Source organism: Emys orbicularis, chromosome 2 (assembly GCF_028017835.1).
Source record: "Emys orbicularis isolate rEmyOrb1 chromosome 2, rEmyOrb1.hap1, whole genome shotgun sequence".
NCBI classification, from domain to species: Eukaryota; Metazoa; Chordata; order Testudines; family Emydidae; genus Emys; species Emys orbicularis.
This window is the reverse complement of record NC_088684.1, coordinates 119,344,880-119,361,987: the sequence shown is the minus strand read 5'-3', so window position 1 is coordinate 119,361,987 and position 17,108 is coordinate 119,344,880. Positions and strand designations below refer to the sequence as shown.

General features: G+C 42.0%; 1 protein-coding gene across 1 annotated transcript in view; it reads left to right on the top strand.

Moving 5' to 3' along the window:
- FARS2 (phenylalanyl-tRNA synthetase 2, mitochondrial) overlaps nt 1-17,108 on the top strand; it is a 395,435-nt gene that overhangs the window by 95,829 nt on the left and 282,498 nt on the right. The window contains exons 3-4 of the mRNA XM_065400011.1: nt 4,995-5,154; nt 15,300-15,431. Of these exons, the coding sequence (XP_065256083.1) occupies nt 4,995-5,154; nt 15,300-15,431 (292 nt within the window). The remainder of the gene's footprint in view (nt 1-4,994; nt 5,155-15,299; nt 15,432-17,108) is intronic.

Here is a 17,108-nt window from a genome sequence, read left to right as displayed (position 1 = left end):
CATCTCAACGAGGTCTGAGATTCATCTAATTATTAGTACCTCTCAGTTCAACAGTATAGGACAGCAGAAGAGAACTGGGGGTTTTTTTTGGGGGGGGAGGAGGGGAACTGCAACTTGGGAAGCCTTTGGTCAGTTGACCCCCAAATTTGGATCGCTAATACTACCTTGCACCTCCATGATGAGGCACACCAAATTTCAAAGCTGTCTGAGTAACCATTTAGATTTTAGAGCACTTACAAGAGTCAAGTTTTAAACTACATAAAGTGGCAGGAATGGAACCCTCTAGCCATATTGGTGCATACACACAGTAAAAAAAAAAAATGTATATTTTCTTAAATACTATTATCAGTTTGGGTCCCCCAAATATTTAGTGATGCCGTGCACTACCTTGGGTATAACTTGACAGACTGCGACCGTTTTGACCCACATCACATCAATAGTTTGAGCTCGGGGGGGAGGGGGAGAGAGAAGAGGTGGCTTGAATTCTGCACAAAAAAATTCCCCAACTGGGTTTTGGTTTTTCTTTCTTTACTTTTCTTTTTTTTTTATGGCTGTTTTCCCCCCCCCCCCCAGGGTTCATATCTCTGCAGCTCTTAGCTTAAATGACCCCAGATTACACTACAGTTTTAGTGTTCTAGCTCTGTGTGAGTTGGGAATCACAGCCCTAGCTCTTAGTGTAGACATAGCCATAGAGTTTTAGATGATTGATCTGTGCAGCTAGCGGTAAGGTCAAGTGGATGCTGTGGTGGAGACAATTTGTTTTGTTTGGGCAATGCAGAAAAAATGCTAGCGGGGAAAAAGGTGTTTTTTAACTTTCAAATGGTCACTTGCAAGATGAACCTCTTGTTCTTATTTCAAAGCGCAATAAATAATTTTTAAAGCTGCTGCCTTTCTTTTTGTTAGAGTGATGAGTACTTATTTTATTTGCTATTTCCTTTTTTCCTCTTTTCCTTTTTTCCTGTGACATGCTGAACACAACATAGGAATCTGACCTTGGGTTCTTTTTTCTGTTTCCCAACCACGTAACTCCCTGACTTGTAATATTAGACCAGTTCAGGTGGTACTGTAGTGGTTTTTTTTCCACTCACTCTCCCAATCTTGGCTGCTAATTTTCCTAATAATTAAATTCAAACTTCCCCTGTTCAGCATTACATCTGTGATATTTTAGGGTTACCATATTTAACAAATAAAAAAAGAGGACCCTCCACTGGGCCCTGGCCCCGCCCATTTCCCCACCCCCAGCCTCGCCCCAACTCCGCCCCTTCCCCGCCCTAACTCCGCCCCCTCCTCCCTCCCACTCCCAGCCACGCGAAAAGGGCTGCCCGAGCGCTACCGGCTTCACGGTTTGCCGGGCAGCCCCCAGACCCTGCGCCCCCGGCCGGCGCTTCCCCAGCACAGCTGGAGCCCGGGAGGGGAAGCGCCCAGCCCCTGCAGGGTCTGGAGGCTGCCCGGCAAACTGTGAAGCCGGTAGCGCTCGGGCTTCGGGCAGCCCCCATGCCTCCGGACCCTGCGCCCCCGGCCGGGCACTTCCCCTCCCGGGCTCCGGCGGCGCAGGGTCCGGAGGCATGGGGGCTGCCCGAAGCCCGTAGGGCTCGGCTCTTAAACAGAGCCGAAGAGTCAGGGGAGGAGCAGAGCCACCGCGGCCAGAGGCTCTGCTCCTCCCCTGACTCTTCGGCTCTGTTTAAGAGCCGAGCTGCCCGAGCGCTACCGGCTTCGGGCAGCCCCCATGCCTCCGGACCCTGCGCCGCCGGAGCCCAGGAGGGGAAGTGCCCGGCCGGTGGCTGGGGTCCGGAGGCAAGGGGGCTGCCTGAAGCCCATAGCGCTCGGGCAGCTCGGCTCTTAAACAGAGCCGAAGAGTCAGGGGAGTAGCAGAGCAGCCGCAGGAGGGGAAGTGCCCGGCCGGCATTTTCCTGGACATGTTCGGCTTTTTGGCAATTTCCCCCGGACGGGGGTTTGATTACCAAAAAGCCGGACATGTCCGGGAAAAAACGGACATATGGTAACCCTATGATATTTGTGCTAGAAATTAGCCTTGATTAATTGTGACCTGCATTTGAAAGTCAGCAGTGGTTTATTAGAAGTTCTAAAAACGCATTTTACAAGGTTTTTTTGTTTATTTATTTTGTTAACTCTATGGGCATTCGTGAACTGTTAAGGATACTGTTCATAGTACATTTTGAGTTCAAGACACGTTTGCTGGGATAGATCAAATGGGCCAATCACAATGCATATTTTCTGTGCCTTTGATCGGCTGAGTATATCTAATGTAGTCAGGAGGGTCAGTAGAAGCCATTTCACTTGGTTTCACAAGGGGAGAGGTTTACCAGGAAAATCAAATAGACAGGAAGTGGGAAGAAGTACATCTGCTGGTCCCTATGTGTCTCTGACTCTAACAGGCAGTTGCCTAGTACATTGTTACCTTCTGTGATTCCCTACTTATTGTGAACGGTCTTGTTTTATATTTTGGTTCACATAATAATTATAGGACAGTTTTATAATAACTTTGATCTCAGAAAAATGTACATTGTTGCATCAGAAGCCTGCTTCTTTTCCAGTTCTTGTGAGACAGCAAACACTGCAAATATCAGAAAAGTGTCAACATTGACTTTTGCTTATGGATTTACAAGAAGAATTGATCATGGGAAAACTTTCTGAACATCAGGGATTTGAATCCATGCAAACTGGTTATGATGCACAATATTTACAAGGCTGTTTGTTACCCTACTTGAAAGGGTTTGCATTCTGCTGCTGGGCTTCTTCAGTATAACAGCTTCATGTCTACATTAACCCTGTAGCAAAGGGAGCTAAAATTGCGTCTTCTACTCCATAGCTAGCTGCTGTTATGGGCATGAGTATGTTGTATTATGTAAACTTCTGTTCCAGGAAAAGTGTTAACCTCCAAGTTTCCCCTTGTTCCATCTGTTAAAAGTTCAAGGGATCTACCATCAATCTTTATTACCTGAGTCATCAGGCTGGATGAAAGGGGTTGTGTGCACAAGGATTTATGTGCATATTTCTTTGCCCTCTCTCCACCCGTATACCCGTATATTTATTGTTGTCATGCCTCTCAGCTTTCAGATCTTCCACAGTGTGACACCGGCAATCAAATTGTTTGACAGGTGAGAGATATACAGAACACCTGTGGTTGATTACACTTTGTGTGCCTTTATTGAGATTTTAATGGTTTTTAACTTTAAAATCTTGTTTTAAGTATGTTTTAAAGTAAGTAATTAGTTTAAAAAAAAAGAAAACTGGAATAATAAATAGGTCATCGGTAGGGTATGATTCCTGGATTTTCAGATCCCCAGGACAGCGCTCTATTACGCAAACCGCAAAGAATATAATATTTTTGTTGTGGACCAGGCATGCCAGAAGGACACTACACATATTTAGCAATTGGGTTACACAGCTGTTTGGTAGGCAGCTGCAGTATATTGAGACTTGGATTCCTGAATTCTGTTCCTGGCTCTGGGAGGGGAGTGTTGTGTAGTGGCTAGAGCCGTGGCTATAGACCAGATAGACAAGTATGCTGACTGGGCATAGTAATTTGAAAGACAATGTGTCTTGGGTCTTCTTTGTTAGAGACCTGGGTTCTATTCTCAGTGCTGCCTGAAATGACCTTGTGCTGCCTTGCAGTTAATTTATTTGTAGAACAGGGAAAGCAATTTGACTGCCTTCTATAATGTGTATAAACCGTGCTGAAGAATAAGAGTGGTGAAGTATAGAAATATAAACAGCAGTAAGTAGAAGTGAAATCTGAACGTCTTGCTTTCAGCTGAGTGCACTTTCCCATAGGGTACAAAGTACTTTGTGGAGGGGAGTCTCTCACACACACTCAACCACCCATCCCGCCTGCTTCCCTTTGTGGTGCAATGGAAGAGACAATTGGATTCAGCCACTAGGTGATACACATGAGAGGTCTGCTGATTTTTAGGTAATCCATTTGGAAGGCAGGTGTAATATTAAGGGCAGGCACATTCTATTGTGGCTATTCTAAATGTGGCTTAAATTCTAGCATGACCTGTAGGTCTCTTTGGGAAGGATCAAAGTGTTTTTATTAGGGATGGGTCAATCACACAAAGTTTGAGATCTTGGAAACTATTTTTGGGTTTCCAAAGCTAGCTTCTGTTTATAGTCTTTCATTTATACAATTTTTTCATAGATTTTTATTGAGTGTTGTAATTTTGAAAAAATTTTCAAGCTACAACAAATTTTATTATATATTAATATTGTGATATAACTTAGATGTACTACATTGTGTTCTCTGTTTTGGGTACTCTTATTTATCATGATAACTTCTGAAGTAACAAAATGGTTTAAAAATTTATTTGTGAATCTCCCATCCCAAACAGATTGATTTAATTTGTTACTATAAATAAACAGATTTATGAATCTCTCACCTACAAATAGATTTCTGTAATTAGTAGCTATAATCATAGTGTACAGAAGCAAGTTTTAAAACTCAGTTGATTGAATGTTTGATAGTTCATCTTACTGTTTAAAGAATGGAATTTGTAACAAATTTTAAATAAAAATAAAAAAAACTGTGAGGTTTCAAACATCATGTATCTTTCAACTAGAAACTCCAGCTCCTCTTACATTTTTCCTTACTTTTGGCTACAGCTTTGAAGTGTTTGGCTCTGCTCTGGAAAGTGATTTTTAAGATGCAGTGTTTTTATTGCCTCTTGATTTCCATAACAAATATGCTCAGTCTATAAATAAATAGATGTTTTTCTAACTGCTATCCCTGCAAACTCAACCTGGGTCTTGAGAGTCAAGCTGGGTTTTTTTTCTTGTATATTTGTTGGCATCATCGTCCATAATAAAGATTCTTCAGGAAAAAAATATGCCCACAATTACACCAATACAAAACCATAATCTTTAAATTTCCATTTCATGCTGAAGACTCAGCAGCTGAACTCCTTACTAGAGTCAATAAAACTTCATTAAAAAGTCACTAATACAAAACAATGTGCTTTGTTTTATTGGTTTAGTTGTTCAGCAACATCAAAGATGGAGAAAGTTTACAGTTGTTTGAGCAAGGGCATCGCACAGCACACAAGCAGGAGACACACACCATGGAGGCAGTGCGGCTGGTGGAATTCAATCTAAAACAAGTGCTCACAAAGCTTGTGACTAATCTCTTTGGTGATGGTAAGTATTGCAATGTGGTGTTAGACCCTTTCACCTAGTCTACTGGTGGGCGGGCATGGATCCAAGTTTTTGAGAACGGTTATGCAGCATAATAAAAGAGAGAGAGCCAGGGAGAGCTCTTGGGACCTGTCACGGCACTAAAACAGCTGCATTTGTTTTTAAAAAGTCTATTGATTGCTCTTTTTGATATAATCAGTAATTTTATATACAATTACATATTGTGTGTATGTTATTACATCCACTCTGTCCATGAAGTAACATAAAAGTTCCCCATAGCTTAAAAAACTAGACTCTGTAACTGAGTGGAGGCTGTCCACCATTGCTGTTTTGAGGTTATAGAGTGTGTGTGTGTGTGAATAAGAATGGTTTTTAATAACAGTTACTACACTGAAGTTTATTCTGCAGCAGGTTAGGCGGAGGCCAGATGAACATTAGAAAAAACATTCTTAAATAAATAGTTGCTAAACCTGCAGACTGAAACTTTAAATTACTAGATTCCCTACTCATTTTGATCTATCAGTGAGGTTGTTCTCTTTCTACCTCCCTCCCTCCCTCCCCATTTTTCGGGAACATAAAGACATAGCGTATGGTCAGGAACTTATAAGAATTAAGTCCTTTTCCTCTCTCCTGTCTTTCACTCTCCAGCTCTTCTCTGATTACTTCCAGCTCAGTTGTCAGTGAAAACAGAACAATAAAGTAAGGTGGCACCAAAGGAACAAAATCTGTGCTGTGCAGTTTACTATGTAGACATACAATATGGGCACAGTGCAAAAGATCTTGGATAAGTTCAAATAAATTCTGCCTGTCACAGCATTTATCTTTGAATGTTTATTCTGCTGTCCAACTTATCGTATGTTTTTTATTTACTTTTCTGCCTCAGAAACGCAAATGTCCCTCAGATTTTAATTTTGAATTTGAAATGGATTTTGCTTTGTTGCTTCTTCTGTAGAAAAATGATGTAATTTTTCTTTTTGTTGAAATAGAATTATACCGTAAGGTCCCACATTCAGTTGCATGCGCTCTCTCTCTCTCTCACACACACACACACACACACACACACTTTTGTTTATTATTGCTGCTTTTCATAAATCACTTAGGTTGTATTCTTTACAGATTATGAAGTCGGCAAAACCTCTCAGTTGAGTTACACATTCTATCAAGTGGGATAACATGTTCATAAGCACTGGAGCTATAGCAAGCTTCTGAGGTATCCAAGGTCTGTGGTCTGCCCAGGACCTTACCCTGCATATAAATGTCAAGGAACTCAGGGCGGTCCAGCTGGCGTGTGTGGCCTTCTGCTCGCACCTGGAGGTCAAAGTGGTCATGGTTCTCATAGACAACACGGCCTCGATGTTTTACATCAGCAGGCAAGGCGGGGCCCACTCCTCTGTCCCCGGTTCTGCTCCGGGGGAAGCTGGGAGTGGGCACTATCTCTGATGCCTTCCTCCTATCCTGGCCAGCTTCTCTATGCCTTCCCCCAGTTCCCGCTGATCAGCAAGGTCCTGGAAAAGATAAAGACGGACAGGGCCCGGGTCCTCCTGATTGCCCCCCGGTGTGGCCCGGGCAACATTGGTACGGGACCCTCACGAGCCTGGCGGTCACCCCGCCATGGCCGTTGCCATCCCGCCCAGACCTGCTGTCCCAGGACCAGTGCCACCTCCTCCACCCCAACCTAGTGGCACTCTACCTCACAGCGTGTCTGCTCAATGGTTAGGCCGGGAGGAAAGGACGTGCTTGGAAGAGGTTCAGCACGTCCTCTTGGAAAGCAGGCGACCCTCCACGCGCCGAGTCTACTTGGCAAAGTGGCCTCAGTTTTTCCCGATGGGGGGCTGAGCGGGGCGTTTCCCTCGTGGTTGCCCCGATCCAGCTCATTTTAGACTATCTCCTTCACCTTAGAGCCCAAGGCCTGGCACCCTTGTCCATATCAGCCTTCCACCCGCCGGTGCAGGGGCACACGGTATTCTCCCGTGCTATGACTGGCCGATTCCTTAAGGGATTGGAGCGTCTTTTCCTGTGTTAGGCCCCCAGACCCGCAGTGGGACCTGAACTTGGTGCTGGCTCGGTTGACGGGTCCCCCCATTGAGCCGTAAGCTACATGCTCCTGGTCGCACCTCTCATGGAAGGTGGCCTTCCTGGTGGCGATTACGTCTGCTAGACTGGTCTTGGAACTCAGGCCCTGACCTCTGAGCCCCCGTACACGGTGTTTCATAAGGATAAGGTCCATCTCCACCCACATCCTTCGTTCCTCCCAAAGGTGGTCTCCGCCTACCACATGTGTCAGGACATTTTCCTGCCGGTCCTCTGCCCCAAGCCCCATGCGTCCAGTGAGGAGTGTTGCCTCCACACGCTGGATGTGAGACGAGCTCTGGCTTTTTACCTGGAGTGGACTAAGCCGTTCAGGAAGTCCTCGCAGCTGTTCATTGCCTCAGCCGAACGCATGAGGGGTCGGCCGATCTCCACTCAGTGGCTCTCCAACTGGATCACCTTGTGCATCCATACCTGTTATGACCTGGCGGGAGTCCCTCCGCCGTCAATTGTGAGGACAAACTCAACTAGGGCGCAAGCCTTGTCGGCTGCCTTTTTAGCCCATGTCCCCATTCAGGACATTTGTAGGGCTGCCACATGGTCTTCAGTTCACACATTCACCTCACATTATGCGATCGTCTCCCAGACCAGGGAAGACGCAGGGTTCGGCAGGGCTGTGCTCCGTCCTAAGAGTTTGTGAACTCTAACCCACCTCCAACAGATATAGCTTGGAATCAACTATTGTGGAATACATATGAGCAATGACTCGAAGAAGAAAAGAGTTACCTTTTTCATAACTGGTGTTCTTTGAGATGTGTTGCTCATGTCTGTTCCACATCCCGCCCTCCTTCCCCTCTGTCGGAGTTGTCTGGCAAGAAGGAACTAAGGGTGGGGGGAGCGCGCAGTGCCCCTTATACCGCACCATAGAGGCGCCACTCCAGGGGTCACTAGGGTGCTCCCTTACAGGTACTGCTAGGGGGAAAATTTCCAGCACCGGTGCATGTGGCGAGCATGCACACCTATTGTGGAATAGACATGAACAACACATCTCAAAGAACACCAGTTACGGAAAAGGTAACTGTCTTTTTTTTTTATGTCAAGTCCCCCTGCTTAGCGAAGCTCATCTCTTCCTCTCCTCATCAGAGAGTGATTAGCCACTCAGAGATTTCAAACAGCAGGGATGATCAAAGCACCACGGGTCAGAGCCACACACCCCTTACGGAAGCTCCAACAAACTGACCTGTGTCAGCTGTTTACCCATGGCCCAGCTATGCAGCCCGTACACAGAGAACAAATGGTCAAACAATGCACAGACGGACCAAATGCATCACTTGCCATGGCACATGACCTCCAATCACAGAGTCCACAGCTGTGCCTCTCCTGTTAGCTGCCTCCAGCATTACCATCTAGAAGAACTGGAATGATCTGAACGTGATTATGCTGAAAAATAGATAGATTATTCTGAAGGTAGGCCACCTTCATTGATGAAGCAGCAAGGGCTTTTAATCAATTATTGTTAACTGGTTTGATAAGAGTTGTGGACTCCGTAATTAGGCTCACTGATAGTATGGAAAGAGAATCAGCAAGGATGTTCTAAATAATAGCAAGCTGGGTACAGATATTACACATTCACATGTGCTAGCAAATCAATGTGTGATGTATGTCAAAAGCCCATTTTGTGTGGTAGGTTAAAGTCTAACCCTGGTATAAATAGTCTGTAAAGTCAGGCTCTTCTGTTAGTAAAAAATCTGCATAGCTCCACTGAAGTTAATGGTGTTACACCAATTTACTGTACACCAGCTAAATTTCTGTCCCTCAGTAAGAATGTGGCTATAATTGGAAAACACAATGTGGTATTTAGTAAGTCTTTAATTTTCTTTTTCTTGGTGGCAGGCTGTCCAAAATGGTAGTTGCTGTCCCTTCTAAATTATCTCAACATCTTTATTAAATTCTCTTCCATAGAATATATGTTAGCTTGCAGATATTTTTCAAACTCATCATATTCGCTTACCAAATTCTTGAACCTTTGTACCAATAAAACAGTATAGGAAAGCCAAGTGGGAACAAATATTTCTTTCACTGTTAGTTCTCAGTGCACTGTCCTTGAGGCTCCTGATACCACATGCATTGTTCTTTTCTTGCTTCTCTTCTAACATTGTTGTAACTAGACCTTGTTGGAAAGTTCGTTGAGATCTATAGATGAAACAGTTACACAAGAGCTAAGAATTATTGTTCATAGAAATGTAGGGCTGGAAGGGACCTCAAAAGTCAATTCCTCTGTGCTGAGGCAGGATTAAGTATACTTTAGATCATTCCTTACAGGTGTTTTCTAACCTGTTCTTAAAAACCTCCAATGACAGGGATTCCACCACTTCCCCTAGATTACTTGTTCCAGTGCTTAATTATCCGTATACACTTCTACCTCGATATAACGCGACCTGATATAACACGAATTCGGATATAACGTGGTACAGCAGTGCTCCGGGGGGGCGGGGCTGCGCACTCCAGTGGATCAAGGCATGTTCGATATAACGCGGTTTCACCTATAACGCGGTAAGATTTTTTGGCTCCTGAGGACAGCGTTATATCGAGGTAGAGGTGTAGTTAGAAAGTTTTTCCTAATATCTAACCTAAATATTCCTTGCTGCAAACTAAGGCAATTACTTCTTGACCTACCCTCGGTGGACATAGAGAACAATTGTTCACTGTTCTGTTCATAACTTACTTATTAAGTCTGTTTTCCGGTCCCCCCTCAGTCTTTTGTTCTCTAGTCTAAACATGCTCAGTTCTTTCAATCTTTCCTCATAGGTCATGTTTTCTAAACCTCTTATCATTTTGGTTGCTCTCCTCTGGACTCTCTCCAATTTGTGTACCTCTTACCAGTCTAACAAAAATCTCATTTGGTGGTAATTTCTGAGAAAACATAGGATAAATTAGATTTTTGGTCCACCCAATTTCTGCCAGTTGTCGCAAGCAGAATTAATAGAACATAAGAAAGGCCATACTGGGTCAGACCAAAGGTCCATCTAGTCCAGTATCCAGTCTTCCGACAATAGCCAATGCCAGGTGCCCCAAAGGGAAAGAACAGAACAGGTAATCATTAAGTGATCGATCCCCTTTCGCCCATTCCCAGCTTCTGGCAAACAGAAGCTAGAGACACCATCCTGCCCATCCTGGCTAATAGCCATCAGTGGACCTATTTTCCATGAATTTATATAGTTCCTTTATGAACCCTGCTATAGTCCTGGCCCCCACAACATCCTCCGGCAAGGAGCCCCACTGGCCAACTGCGTGCCGTGCGAAAAAATACCACCTCCTGCTGCCCACTAATTTCATTTGGTAACCCCTAGTTCCCGTGGCATGAGAAGGAGCAAACAACATCCCCACATCCACCTTCTCCACATCAGCCATGACTCTAATGACCCCAATCATACCCCCCCAGTCGTCTCCCTTCCAAGCCGAAAAGTCCCAGTCCCACTAATCTCTCCTTATATGGAAGCTGTTCCATACCCCCAATCACCTTTGTTGCCCCTCTCCGAAACCCCTCCAATTCCAACATATCTTTCTGGAGATGGGGCTACAAAGGAAAATAGGAAGTAATGAAGTGCTGGCTTAATTTAGGAGAGATGTAAATTTTACATACACAGGGTTAAGCAACTCCTGTTCTCAGTAGTTTCCTTCTGTGAATATTTCCTTTTCTTCCAGAATCCTTTCCTAAACATAATCCTACTAGGAACAAAACAGTACATAGATGTGTAATCTCTGGAGAATGTCTGGTACTCTGTTTTTGCTGATTCTTTTTAGTACCACAACAATGGGTTGCCTTAATGATTTTTATTTTCAGTGCCTTTGGCTAAACATTTTCCTTACAGGACTCAATTAGGCTACCACTGACAGATTCTTCCTTTAGCTCAGTATTTAGCAATGCCACCTCTGTTGAATACTAATGTGATCTGTGCAATTCCTTACTGGCATGCATTACTCAAAAATAAGAATAATCCTCCATTTACTTTTTACTCGCAGGAGGCCTAATCCTTTAGATACTGCTGGACAAGGGGCCCAATCCAATACCCAGTGAGAGGATTTCCACTGACATCAGTGGGTAGTGGATTATTACCATGAACAGTCCCTTTTGAAATAATGAAATCAGTGGGTCTACATGTAGTTAGTGTCTGAAGGACCAATTGCTTGGTTAACCTTCTGTGTTCTGTAAAGTCCTATTGGACTTTTGCAAATTGTGTGTCTGATTTTTGGAGCCCTCAGCCTTTTTAAAATTTCTGGAAATAATCCTTTGTGTCTGAAATTTCTCATGTGCAATCTCTGATCATAATAGTTTAAAAAGAAATTAAGCCTAATGGATAAGCAATAAGTTAAATGAAGTTAGGTGTTTACATCTTGGTATAGGACTGGAGAAATGGAAACAAAAGTTGTTAAAATAAATAAATGAAGATTGATACAGTATTGATACAGTTTCTCTTATACAGTACTTTTCTTTTTACTATCCTTTCTCTGTTTTCTGTACTTTTTATGTTATTTCTTTAATTTTGAATATAAATAAAAAATAGAAAATGAATGTATGTTACAAAACACTCGGTTAGTGTTCTAACTAATCCTAAATTACAGGTAATTTGTATATATTTTCCACAGCAATCCTAACTCTTTGAGCCTCCCTGTGGATCAGAACACTGGGTAACATGATGAACTCTGTGACAAATAATGCAGTATAATCTAATGCAAAGGAACTGCATTCTATACAGTGTCTGATACCCAAAGGGAGTGTTCCTTGAACACCAAAAAAAACTTATTTACATACATCAACGGTTCAAAATTTAAAAAACAACCCCCCGGCCCCAAAACCCCTCATGTAATAGAATCATTTTTTCACCTTCCTGCTTTTCATTCAGTCCTTAATCATCTGTCTTTCAGATAATGTGCTGAAATTGCATTTACTTGATTAAGGATCATAGAAATGATGTCCCATCCAGCCCTACATTTCTGTGATTCTATGATTCTTAATAACAGAAATCAAATATCTGAACATTATCTGAAAGACAGATTATTAAAAACATATTCTACTGGAGCTTTCTTTTTATTAAGTACAAAATTAGTTGAATATTCAACGTAATTCTTACGTTGAAGAATTGCAAATTGTGCAATCTGAATGAAAAATAAATTCACATATGTGCATATGTATACAAAAACTGCGATGACTTATATCAGCCTTAGGGTTAAGATTCTAATTGCACAAAGGTCAGGAAATTCAAAGTTATGATTCCCACAGTGACTATATGTTGGTCCCTTTTGTATATATGTAGTGTCCTCTATTACAGTATATGGGGATAACTTTATTGTCTTCATGCATATATAAACTGATTTCATATAGACTTAACTATACTGACTTCATGCATATATAAATATATTATCACCATATAGTGTGTGTATATGTATCTATAAATAAAAAAATATAGTACAAATATGGTAATTCTGATCATCACTTTGAATTTTCTGATTTTATATGAATAAAAAGTTAATCTTCATCCATATAAGTTCTTGAGGTTTATTTTTAAAAGCGAAAAAGAAAATATGCAAGTGCTAATGTGTTTGAATGGCTGTCTGTCAACAGCATCCGTTGTGGTGTTTCCTAAATGTTGAACGTATTTACTGCTTTGGCTGTGTCTGTGTACACATGCATGTGTTACAGTGTAATGTGTGTGTATGAATATTTACGTGCAAAAATGTCATTAGCCTGCAGCTAAGGCTGAAATAATCTATCACCTAAGACTGTAAGAGAATGTTACAGTTTAAAAAAAAACAAAAACAAACGTTATAAATTGTGGAAATTCCAAGTTAAGTTTTCTCTTTAAAATTAAAAAACCATCTGTCGCATGGAAATATATAGTTAATGTCTCCCCAACAAACTTCACTCAGTCCAGCAGAATCATAGAATATCAGGGTTGGAAGGGACCTCAGGAAGTCATCTAGTCCAACCCCCTGCTCAAAGCAGGACCAATTCCCAACTAAATCATCCCAGCCAGGGCTTTGTCAAGCCTGACCTTAAAAATCTCTAAGGAAGGAGATTCCACCACCTCCCTAGGTAACCCACTTGAATTGCTTTCCCTTTCTCATTAGTGAACATGAATTAAATCAAGTTTGAACTTAGCTTCGTTACTTCGAGTGCTTTAGCTTGCATCCCCACTGCAAAGTGGGCAGGTTATCAGCATGAGTGAAAGCTTCACTTGGGGTTTAGCATAGCCTCAAACGAGCCAGTTAGCCCAACTTAAAAGCACCACTAAACTTGTGTGCATGGGAGGGAGGTGAAGGGCAACACCCGAGTAAACTCTGCAGTGAAGAGAGACCCTGAATTAGGGTGACCAGACAGCAAATGTGAAAAGTCAGGACGGGGTGGGGGGTAATAGGAGCCTATATAAGAAAAAGACCCAAAAATCGGGACTGTCCCTACAAAATCGGGACATCTGGTCACCCTACTCTGAATCTCTCTGTGCATCAGCTCTCAACGATAAAATGGGATAACAATACTTCCACACCCTGTCTGTCTTGTCTATTTAGGCCTTGATCCTGCATTGTAGGACCCTGTTGCACCCATGTGAATCACAGTGTAGGACTGGGGCCCTAGATTGTAAGCTGTTTGGGGTAGGGACTGTGTTAACTATGTTTGTACAGTGCCTAGTATAATGGGGCCATGATCTCACATGGGGGGCCTCTAGGGTGCCATTTTAATAACAGTCATTAATAAGGTTCTAGTTTCAGCTATTTTTAATTAATGTAAGTGCAAACATTTCCATCAGAACATGTGTGGAAGCTGTTTGGGGGGGGTTCCCTGCTTGTGTTGCTCAAAAATGGCTGAATCACATTTGCTTAAAAAAAGGGTGGGAGGCTTAAACTAAACGTGGAAAATTTCAACCTAAAATAATTTGTTTCATATAGTTATTAGTAATGGAAAAAGTGAGGGGAAGGGAATTGGAATAGAAACTGGAATTCAACATTGGGATCAGTTTGGCCCTGATATATGCTGACACTTACAATAACAACAACTATAAACAAACAAAAACATATCTAAACATTTCCCCCCCCCCGTAAAATATTTGGCATCTACTGTAATCAGGAGGTGTAGTATGCTGTAAAGGTTTTCTTGGCACAGTTTTGAGATGATATGTATAATATTGCCAAACTCAAACATTCAAAATTCATGAGTCAGGCTTGCAGAAATAATAAAATTAGTCTAAAAGTCATGAGATTAAAAAAAAATTAAAAGGCTCTTGAGCCTTTCATGTTTTCAAGCTTTCTTCTGTAATTGTCAGGGCTAGAAAACTGATTTTTTTTTTGTAATGAAAGCTGAGATTCTCATGTAATCATGACTCCAGGAACTAGGGATTTATGAAATGAACCAAAAGGGGGTCATGACAAAATGTCAAAAGAGGGCAACACTGCATGCATAGCTCACTTATGGATTCCCCACTTACGAGTATTGGAGTCATCCCAAACTCATGCCACTGATATCTTGTGTGTTACACCACATTGCCCCATCATGTATTCTCGTATGTGTAACCTAATAAAATATTCATACACAAACACGTACAGGGAAAATAGCTTTATTTTTAAAACAGGTTAAGATTACTATGTTTGGGGGGAGAAAGGGGGGGGGGGATTTATTTGCCTAAATTGTCATTAAAGTAATAACTAAAATTGTAAAATAATAAGAATAATAAAAACACAACGAAAAGGGTTAGCTTTATTTGAGGAGCTTAGTCATTTTCTGTTACAGAGAATAACAAAATTACCTACTGTCCCATGATCTTGGCTCATTTTCCTTCTCTGCCAGGTGGTTGCTGGAATTTGACAAGTGATTGATTTGGTTTCAAAGGCTGCCTGAATTGCACAAAGTGTTTTTCATATTAGAAAAGACATGGCCATTTTTTCACAAGTTTCAAGATTTATTACCTTGCACAAAAGTGCTGCAAATTAGTTTGTTCGCTATTTATTTTCTCAGGATTGCAGTAATTGGTGTCATTAACTGAAGGACAAGTTTTACAAAGGGTTGGAGGGGGTAGCCTTTTAAATACTTACTCTTTTTATTTATTTATTTTTAAACAATGGTACAGGACTGGAAATTAGATGGGTAGACTGCTACTTCCCGTTTACACACCCTTCCTTTGAGATGGAGATCAACTTCCAAGGAGAATGGATGGAGGTGCTGGGCTGTGGGGTCATGGAGCAGCAACTAGTTAACTCAGGTACTGAAACTTCTCTGCTTCATTGACATCTCTATTAGCAAACATTTCCAGCACAATCAGTTTCACACTCTCCAACTCCCTTTTCTCTCAGTGTGCTGCGCACACACACATCTCAGTTAGAAGCAGCAGAAGCAGAAAGACTGTAGACAGAATGTATGCTGCATGCTGTGAGGGTACCAAGCTAGCCAGCTAGCTGGAGCCCAAAAACTGAAACCGTGTCTTTTTTTTTTTAGGGAATTTGGGGGGAGGGAGGACCCTTAATTTTAAAAGATAAACTAATTAATTGACAGACAAATTCTCCTGTCTTTCAAATCAAGCTTAATTTATTCAAATAGTTATGATTAAAAAATGCTGTTAGCAAAACAGCACACACATAGGAGAAGACTGTGGCATCTTAGCTACCACTATGTGTTAATTGGGTAAATATTCTCCTTTTATATGTTGTTTATTTGTACTGATGATCATGTACTGTTTCAAGAGCAATAGCAATTAATCTAATTGAAATTACAGAGATATGGTTGGTTGCCTGACATGAGTTATCCTTTAAAGATTACAAAAAAGGAAAGAAAAAGATAATGGGATTACTGTTCAAGTATTTTCAAATTCACTATTTCATGGCCTTGATTTTTGGAGGGGATGGGAACCTGCAGCTCCCCCGGAATAAACAGCAGTTGTCGTTTACTACATATCAATGGCCCTTTGGAATACTACTCATGTATTTTGTGCAAATGGGGAAGGCTGCTGCCTCCAGGTGTTCCAGTTATGGTATATTTAGTGTGTTTTGTTGCTGTAGCTTTTCTTAAGCTATTTCTGGCCTGGTCTGCACCTAAAACTTAGGTCAACCTAGCTACATCGCTCAGGGATATGAAAAATTTACAACCCTGAGAGACGTAGTTAAGCCAACCTAAGCCCGAGTGTGGACAGCGCTACCCCCTTTCAGAGAGGTGGATTACCAACAGTGATGGAAGAACCCCTTCTGTTGCTGCAGTAACTGTCTATGCTACAGCAGTGCAAGCTGCAGTGCTGCAGCTGGGCCACGGTTGTGTTTCTGATGTAGACATACATCTGTCGTTAGTAGACTCTAAATTCCTCTTTTTAAATATTCTTTGAAGTAGGGGTTTAACCTGGGTTTCTCACATCCCAGGTGAGTGCCCTGACCACTAGTATGGAGTCAGTCTGTCTCTGGCCCAGTGAACATTTAATTATTTATACAAAGTGGGACAGCTCCAATGGGAGACATTGAGAGGGCATCATCCCAGAATAGTTAATACCTAGGTGCTTAGGGCACCCACCTTGGATGTGGGAGACCCAGGTTCAAGTATTTTTGAAATCTTGAGTTTTTATGGGATGGGAAAACCGTTTCCCATCAGGTCAGTTGATGATGTACAGACCAAAAGAGTCCTGTTAATTTCAGCTTCATTCAGAGCAAAATGCATTGCAGGTGGGGAACAAAAAGGAAGGAATCAATGTTTGTCAAACAGAAAGAGACAAAGTTGTTGAGAAAAGAAGATGTATTTTGAGATTGCTCAGAGGATATTACAAATTGGAAAAAACAAGTAGGAACTGTGAAAAAGTTTAAAGCTTGAAAGTGTATTAACTTCTCTGGTGAGATGTGCTGGGAGGCTAGAAGCTTGTTTTTAATTTGAGGAGTCTTCTTATTTACTTGCGATTCAAGAT